Source organism: Nyctereutes procyonoides, unplaced genomic scaffold (genome assembly GCF_905146905.1).
Source record: "Nyctereutes procyonoides isolate TBG_1078 unplaced genomic scaffold, NYPRO_anot_genome, whole genome shotgun sequence".
Classification (NCBI taxonomy): domain Eukaryota; kingdom Metazoa; phylum Chordata; class Mammalia; order Carnivora; family Canidae; genus Nyctereutes; species Nyctereutes procyonoides.
Window position 1 is genome coordinate 6,202,437 of NW_026575135.1, and position 8,257 is coordinate 6,210,693.

Below are 8,257 nucleotides of genomic sequence, written 5' to 3' on the forward strand. Positions count from 1 at the left end.
TTTTACAGCACTTATGGGGGGGGGAAGCAAATAAAGAGAAGGTTTTCAATCTTCTCCCATAATGTTCCTTGAATCTTTGGTATCTGTAAATCATAATCAGACCAAAGACAGGGCCCGATTGAACATCGCATCACACACATTTAGCTGCTACACATTTGAAGTGCTGCAAGTGGTCTGCAAACAGTCCCATGGTGCCCCCATCCCTGGGCCCAGGACCAAGACAACCCAGCTTCCAGAGCAAACACAGGGTACCAGCCAGCCCTTTCTACCTCCCGGTTTTCCCCATTTCCATCTCTGTAGAAATGCTGAGTCCACTCGCCACACCTGCCAATCAGTCAATCTAGATGATGACCCTATTGGCCCCCTCAACCAGTTATTTTATTTTATTTATAAATATTTTATTTATTTATTTATTCATGAAAGACAAAGAGAGAGGCAGAGACACAGGAAGAGGGAGAAGCAGGCTTCCTGCGAGGAGCCCAATGTGGGACTCGGGACTTGATCCCAGGACCAGGATCACACCCTGAGCCAAAGACAGATGCTCAACCACTGGGCCACCCAGGCGCCCCTTCCCCAACCATTTTAAAGAAATAGTTTACACAAGAGGAGTGAAGCGGGTGGGGAACTCTTTTTAAACCCCTCCCCCCCCAAAAAAAAAACCTCCCCAGACCGGGAAAGTCAAAGGAGTGTAATCCCCATCCAAGGAGTCCCCTCTGATTTACTACTCCAGCTCTAAAAAGATACGCTTAGGGCTCCCTGGTAAAACAGTGCTTTTGACCAAAAGGCCAAACCCAAATTGGTCACATACTCTTCACCTACTCCTCAGTAGAGTCAAATCTGACTGATCTGAGCGATTTCCAAAAATCAAATTAAGTCATCAAATATTTATTGAGCTGCTGCTCTGTGCCAGACCCTAAAAATGAATAACCCGTGCTCTCTGCCCTCAAGGAACTCACAAGCTGGCTGGAGAAAGGGAAATGCAAACAAGCAGCTCTCATCTGTGGGCTCAACCGTATTTGGGAAGTACTGCAGGGTGGGCACGGAAGAACCCCACCTGGGGCAGGGTGGGGGGCTGCAGAGAACAGGGCATGCAGGTGGTCTTGGGGGGGAGGGGTCTGCTTCCTCAGAGCGGAGATGACTAAGGGGCAGGGCACTAGAGACAGGAGGCCCAGGGGCAACAGAAGCTCGAAGGTACACAGTTCACCCGGGATTAAGATTTATCCCTTTTAAAGACTGTGCCACAGGCTTTGAAACAAATCCAGAAGTATTCAGAGGAGCTAGGGCATCCCTGGAATGAAAGCATTAACAACACTTTGACAAGACAGATGTGTTAAGGTGCCGGAGATGTCTCGTCCCGGTCCGTTTTAGAGCAACAACCAAAAAAGTGGACATTCTCTGTTGTTACCCAACCCTAGCTTATTAAAGATAAGCCCCCAGGTTTCCAGAACGACCAAAACTGCTGTCCCCGTGACTCAATCTCCCCAAACAGAGACCCGCCGGCTGCTGGGTCAGGAGGTAACACGTGTTGACCGCCTTCGAAGGCCCACCTTCCAAGGACTGGCTGGGTGTTTTCCCGTGCGCCTCTTCATTTCCTGGTAAATCAATCCATCATGGTCGAGATCATTACCCCCACCACACACACACACACACACCTTTTTCCAGATGCGGAAGCTGTGGTCCTAAAACCAGAAGGGTCTTTCCCGAAGTAACACAAAGCTAACCACGTGATGAGGCTGGATTCCATGATGAGGCTGGATTCCACACTCTGGTCTGCTTGACCTCAACTATCCCACTTTCCATTTCACCAGCCCGGTTGGGGGCGGCAGGGGTGGGATGAGAAAACACCTATGCTTCTGGCCTAAGGCCCTGTGGCCCATCCAGGGGGGATTCTCTGGCGGTTCCACGTTCAGTTCAGGCACGGATCCCCCTAACAGACCACCTTTCCCCTCAATCTCCTCCCTCCTCTCAGGTCCCTGCCCTGGGCCTATGCACCTGCTGTCTCCCGACACCTCTATCCCTCCTTAAGCCATACTTTATTTAAAGCCCACCTCCCACGACGGCCTCCTGCACCTGCACTTCTCGACTTCCAGGGCACACGCACTGAGAACACATCACCCTGGGGCTTCTGGCCATCACGTGTCATGTTTCCCTAAAACGTCCTGGCCTGATCCTGGCAGGCGACAGCTCCGGGACAAGTCAGGGAGAGGCGTGGACCACTCCAGCCAGGAGAGGCTCAAGGGTGGAACTCATCACCACTACAGGCTGAAACACCACAGAGCATCGAGAGCTCAGGAAGGAAGTCCCACTGACAAAACCACAGAGCTCCGAGGCCACCCCGAAGCAACAACTGGATGCAACACTGCTCTGGCCCCGTGTTGTCCAAGACGGAAGCCACCGGCCACAGGCGGCTACTAAGCACATGAAATGTGGCAAGTCAGGAACGACCTAACAGCTCCCAAAGAAAACAAAGTATCCTGTTAGCAATTCCTGTACATGAATGAGCCACTGAGAGGACGGTCTGATTGTGGACGTACTGGGTTCCGTCAATTACATTATTAAAATTAATGCCCCTTGGATCGCCTTTCTTTGGCCTCCCCAGAAAGCCTCCAATCAGGTGTGGGGCTCCCATTGGTGACTCAAATCCTATTTCCATCACATGGTGCTGGTGTGACACGTGTAAAAGGTGAGGAGACAGGAGCAATCTGGGAGCGCTCTGGAAGTGCCCACGCTGGAATACAGGCACTCCCGGCGTCCGACGCAAGTTCAAGCGCGCCGCACACACAGGGCTCTCCTCCCGAGAAACTCGGCTGGCGAGGAAGAGAAGGAAGCGTGGCCGCCCTCCCTCCCACCGAGACAGGTGTTCCACACTTCTGGGGGGGAAAAATCTGCGTTCGGGCAGGCCAGAGGACACGGGCAGAGAGGCTGCCTGCCTTCCCTCCGCACCTGGCTTTCCAGGCCTCCCCGAGGCCAACGAGTGAGGGGGACGTGCCCTGTCCCCGAGCTGAGACTTTTCCCCGGGTGGCCCAGCCAGGGTACAAACCATGGGGCACAGGACACCCAGACCACAGGGTTCCCAAAAAAGGCAACCGGGGGGATGCCTGGGCGGCTCAGCGGTTGAGCGTCTGCCTTCGGCTCAGGGTGTGATCCTGGAGACCCGGTTCGAGTCCCGCGTCGGGCTCCCTGCATGGAGCCTGCTTCTCCCTCTGCCTGGGTCTCTGCCTCTCCCTCTCTGTATGTTTAATAAATAAATAAATAAATAAAATCTTTTAAAAAAAAAAAAAAAGTCAACTGGGATAAAAAGTAAGAAGAGTGGGAGTGGGAGGGTGCAGGGTACCCGGAGCACACCAACGTGGGTCCTGAGCCCAGCACCCTGCCGGCGCCTCCAACTGTGGCTCACCGTAGGGATGACACCGACCGTGGACACATGTCACAAACAGAAATAAGACAGAAGTTTCAGGAGACAACACTTACCTTCCACACCGTGCTAGGCCTCTGTGATTTTGTGTCCTCCTATGGCCTATTCCGTTCTTTCTCCCTTTTCTTACCCTGACCCTGAGCCACTACGTGGATTGTACAGCAGTCTCGATTCGCCACCTAGCCTGGGCACAGTGACTACCAGGGGCGCTCCCTGCTCTGTGAGGCACACGGCTCCCCTCTCTCCAGAGTACAGGCAATCAGATGGGACCCCAGAATCCTTCTCAACACAATGCTCCAGGCGGCCCCAGCCCATCCCTTGAAATCAGAACCAGAGATGAAGCCTAATTATTATTATCCTTGTTCTGATCCAAAGCGCTCAAAAACCAAGGCTCGGAAGGAAAAACTGATTTGTTCACAAGGTCAGACAGCAAGACCTTGGGTGAGAGGGGGCTCCTATGGACCCACAAAGCCACTCCACTTGACATCGCCAGGGAGGAGACACAACGGACACCAAACATAACAAGACCGTGGCAAAAACTCAAATTTTCACCACGACCACGAAAAGTCAGCTTATGTACATCCAGTACAACACGGGCAGGAAGGTTCTTACCGCCCCACCAAGGAGAAGACATGAGGATTCTGAGGTCAGAGGTAGCAGCATGCCAAGAGCTGAGTCAAAGGTTGGGGGGGTGGGAAATCGTAAGTGACAATGGAGGAGTTTTTAGAACTGTTTCCCAAGTGAAACAAACCATTGGCTGTTTATTTTCTAGAACCAGGGAGAGGTCAGCCTTACACTGACCAGCCATCTTTGTTGCTTTTCTTCTGCAAAAGCAAGAGCTCTTGTTCGAGTTCACCTCTGTGCAGGGCTAAAAAGTATAAGCAAACCCTTTTTCCTAGCTTGGTCCAAAGTCAAGCTATAAAGCAGGCCCTTGAAATTTCAAACCTTATTAGAAAAAAAAAAAAAAAAAAACTCCTTAGGCAGAAAAGCAAAACATTAAGTAATAAGTCTCTACTGTGAAACAGTATAAACGATCTTTCACCAAAATAACTCAGCCCATCATCAAATTACCACCCCTCACGTCCAATTTGCCAGATTTTTTGCCCAATATTATGAGAGAGTTTGGTGAACAGACGGAGGCTAATAAAAAAAAGAGCTCGCATGTCCATTTCTGGTCACACTCCCATCTGAAATAGGAGGTGAGAGAGGCAAGGCCTAGGTCAGATCTCAGTCCTGGGAGGCGCCAATAGAAACAAAAGAGAACTGACCCCGCCCCCAACAGTACCATCATGCACCTCTATTTCCTTTACAACAAACATGATCAGAATAACCAATTTTTTTTATTAAAGGAAAAAACAAGTCTACAAAACAGAAATGATTTTCAATTCCTCGCCTGGGATTCCCTTGAAACCATAGACAACACAACGAAATTTCAGCAGAATGGAATTGAAGGAATCTGAGTTGTGTGTCAGGAGACCCAGGACACACAAAGGGACGTGCTGCAATATTTTTATTCCTTGCACCAGAAATAACCTGTTATCTACAACCCTGACTTTTTCTCAGATGCCCAGTAGGGGTGCCCACCTATCCCTCCCCAGCTCAGGGCAAAGCTCCCCTCCATCACTTGCTAAACTCAGGCCTACTGTCTCATGAGGCCTCCAGAGTCCTTGGAAATCACAAATTCTTTGACCGTCCTAGGCATCGGCCTAAATAATTCAACAGAAAAAAAAAATTTTTTTTTTAATTATGCTACTTAAAAAAAAAAAAAAAAAAAAAAGCTCATTCCAAATATGTCAGAATGTGGCCAGTCAGCCCTGAAGGATTTCGTTACTAAAAAAATAAAATCTCCCAAATGCAATGGTGATGATGGGAAACGTCGAACCTCTGCCACTGTCAAATACATTTCACAGAATTCACATCCCCTCAGAAATTTGAATCTCCACAAAACAGGGTGGGAACCCATGTACTGAGGCCACCATTTTTTCCAAGACCAGCTGGTAGCTGGAGAAAGGGACACAGGGTTTCCTGTCCTAGCCCCGTGTGACCCACCATCAACCCCCACACAAGGTCCCAACAAGATCCCACCCTGCAAATGCAAACAGTATTCCCCCCTCCTCTGAACAGAAAAATTAAAACTTTTTTTTCTTTTTTGGTTAAAAATCTCCAGTAAGTTCAACCAGATACGAATTCATCACAAATAATCCTTCAACTTTGGGTGGGTACCTTCTTTTCATTCGTTAAATTTCAATTCAGTCAATATTTGTCTTCTAAAAAAAAAAAAATTTTTTTTTTTTTTTTTTTTTTTTTTTTTTGGTTTTCACCTTCATTTGATTTCATTTTAAGGCCAAAAACTACATCAAATACTATTTGCATTTGTGCTTTCACGTTCTAAAGGCCAGTACCTTTGGGTCTGGCTTTTGTGTGTATTTTCATTTTTTTCCCCTTAAAAAAAAAAATTTAAATTTTGATGCTAGAATCAGCCAAATTGGTATTTTACCCCATTTTTTCAGCAAACCTAAGTGTTCCACTAGAGAAGATGGATAAGAATCAGAATTTTCATCTCCTCTCTGTCCTCTCTTCTTTTATCTTTCCTTCTTAAGTCAGTAAAATTTGTGTTTTTTATATCACAGACAACCCCCCCACATACAAAAATGATCAAAGCTAATGGATTTTCTTTTCTCCTTTGAAAGTAATTAAATTTGTGAAAAATAACAAATGCTAATAAACTACCAACCCCACATCACAATCAAAAAGGCCTAAAACCAATCTGGATTTAAAAAAAAATAATAAATTTTTCAAATTGGAAGAGTAAGCAGGCACAGAGAAGGGAAAATTCTCTCCTAGCAAGGATTCTTCAACCCTTGTCTTTATCAACTGATTCAGTTGCATGTCATAAAAAATGAGCTTCTGTGAATCCACTGTTAGTTTTTTCATAATAATGTTAATTATGCATATCTTATTTTAATGGCGGTCTCTCCTACAAATCTGTGGGCTACTCAATTTGTATAATGTAATGAATTTACATTTTTTTCACTAAATATTGCTCAAAAAAGGTTCCTGACATTTTCTGGATAAAACAACAACAGAAAAAGAAATGCCTAGACCTTTCAAGGAAACAAAATCAGAAAATAGTCTTAATTATCCCATCAAAACAAAAAACAAAAAACAAAAAAAACAACACAAAACCCAGCAAATGCAGGGAAAAAAAGACAGGATTCCACTCTAACTTTTCCAGTTTCTGTTTTTCTTTAGAACCTTGGGATTTTAATGCAGTAAAATGTAAATGCAAAAATTAGAGGAAAAAAAAAAAAAAGAACTACAATTTTTGGGTGTGTCCAAAGCCAACATTTTAGGATCTATTTTCTCTTTTAAATCCTTCCCTCTTGAAAACAGAAAAACTTTAAATATTGCCAAATGGTGAAATTAGTCTTTTCTGCCCGCTGGGCTAAACAAGTTCCCAATTACAATGAAGTACAATTTCTAATTGCTTCATAAAGCCAATTCTCTCTCAGTTTCCTCTAAACTCCACAATTTCCCTCGTTTCCTCATTCCTATTAGTTTTATCGTCAAACTAAAATGAGTTAGGAAGCCAAATCGACTTCGGTTTTAGGAGGCTTTCTGCTTTCTCCCCCTCAAAAACTGAATTCATTCAAATTCCAGCTTAATTTTCATTTACATATTATCCGGATTTGGCTTCAGAAATAAAAATTGTGTCCATGCTCCCAGGGAGGACCAAAGTGAACATTTTCACCCCCAAAAAGAAAAAAAAAAGAATCCTTTCCCCCCTTCCACCGCCTTATACTGCAAAGTTTTGAAAAAATAAGAAATAAAAAATATTTCTTTTCAATTTTAATTTCTTTTTTTTTTTATTTACAAAATAGTATCCTCTAGGTGGCGTCGTTTTAATGGGAAAAAACTACCGTTTGAAGAAAAATCAGAAAAAAAAAATTGAGAAAGGGAAATATGGCCTAAAAAAAAAAAAAAAAAAGCTCGTTGCAAAGACGGGGGGCCGGAGGGGCAAGACCTCCCGCGGGGGGGCGGCCCTCGGGGACCCCGGAGCGCAGAGGGGGTCAGGGGGGAATCGCAAATTTGCGGGGGAGGGGGAGGGCTGGAAGCGGTTGCATTTCTGCAAAACGTGAATTGTCCAAACTGAAATGGCTGCTCTGCTCTCTCGCCGCTTTGTTTTCCGGGCTCCGGTCCGAGCCCGGGGCTGGAGGGGGCGCCGGGCGGGGGCCCGAGGGGACCCCCGCGTCGCCCCGCGGCCCCCTCGCGCCCCGCCGCGCCCCGGGGGGGGCTCCCCGGGCCCCGACGCCGCGCTCTGCGCCCACAAAAAGCCCGCAAACGTGCGCAGCCACTTTGCATCCTGCAAACCTGGCCCCGAAGTGGCGCAGCGCCCCGGGCCGCGGCCCCCCGCGCCCCGCGCCCCCCCGCGCCCCGCGCCCCCCCGCGCCCCGCGCCCCGGCCCGGGCTCCGGCCGCGGCCCCCGCCCCCGCCCCCGCCCCCGCCCCCGCCGTACCTGCGGAGCCGCCGCGCCGCCCGGCTGGCTCATGGGTCCGCGCGGGAGGAGGCGGCCCGGCGCGTCCTGCTCTCCCGGGCCGGCTGCTGGTGCGCGCACAATGCCGCCGCCGCCGCCGCCGCCGCTCCCTCCTCCGCCCGCCCCGCTCAGGCCGGGGGGGCGGGGGCGCCGGGGGCGCGCGGGGGGGGGGGGGCCCGGCCGCCGCCGCCGCCGCCGCCGCCCCCGCCCCCGGCCCGCCCCGGCCGCCCCGCCGCCGCCGAGCCGCCCCCCGCCGCCGCCGCCGCCGCCCCGCCCGCCCCCGCCGCGCCCCCGCCCCCGCCCCCGCC

At 49.3% G+C, this 8,257-nt stretch overlaps 1 protein-coding gene across 1 annotated transcript in view; it reads right to left on the minus strand.

Moving 5' to 3' along the window:
• Positions 1-8,046, minus strand: part of ZNF618 (zinc finger protein 618) — a 181,651-nt gene extending 173,605 nt beyond the window's left edge. The window contains exon 1 of the mRNA XM_055302645.1: positions 7,932-8,046. Within this exon, the coding sequence (XP_055158620.1) occupies positions 7,932-7,964 (33 nt within the window). The 5' untranslated portion in view covers positions 7,965-8,046. The remainder of the gene's footprint in view (positions 1-7,931) is intronic.
• Between the last annotated feature and the right edge of the window lie 211 nt (positions 8,047-8,257).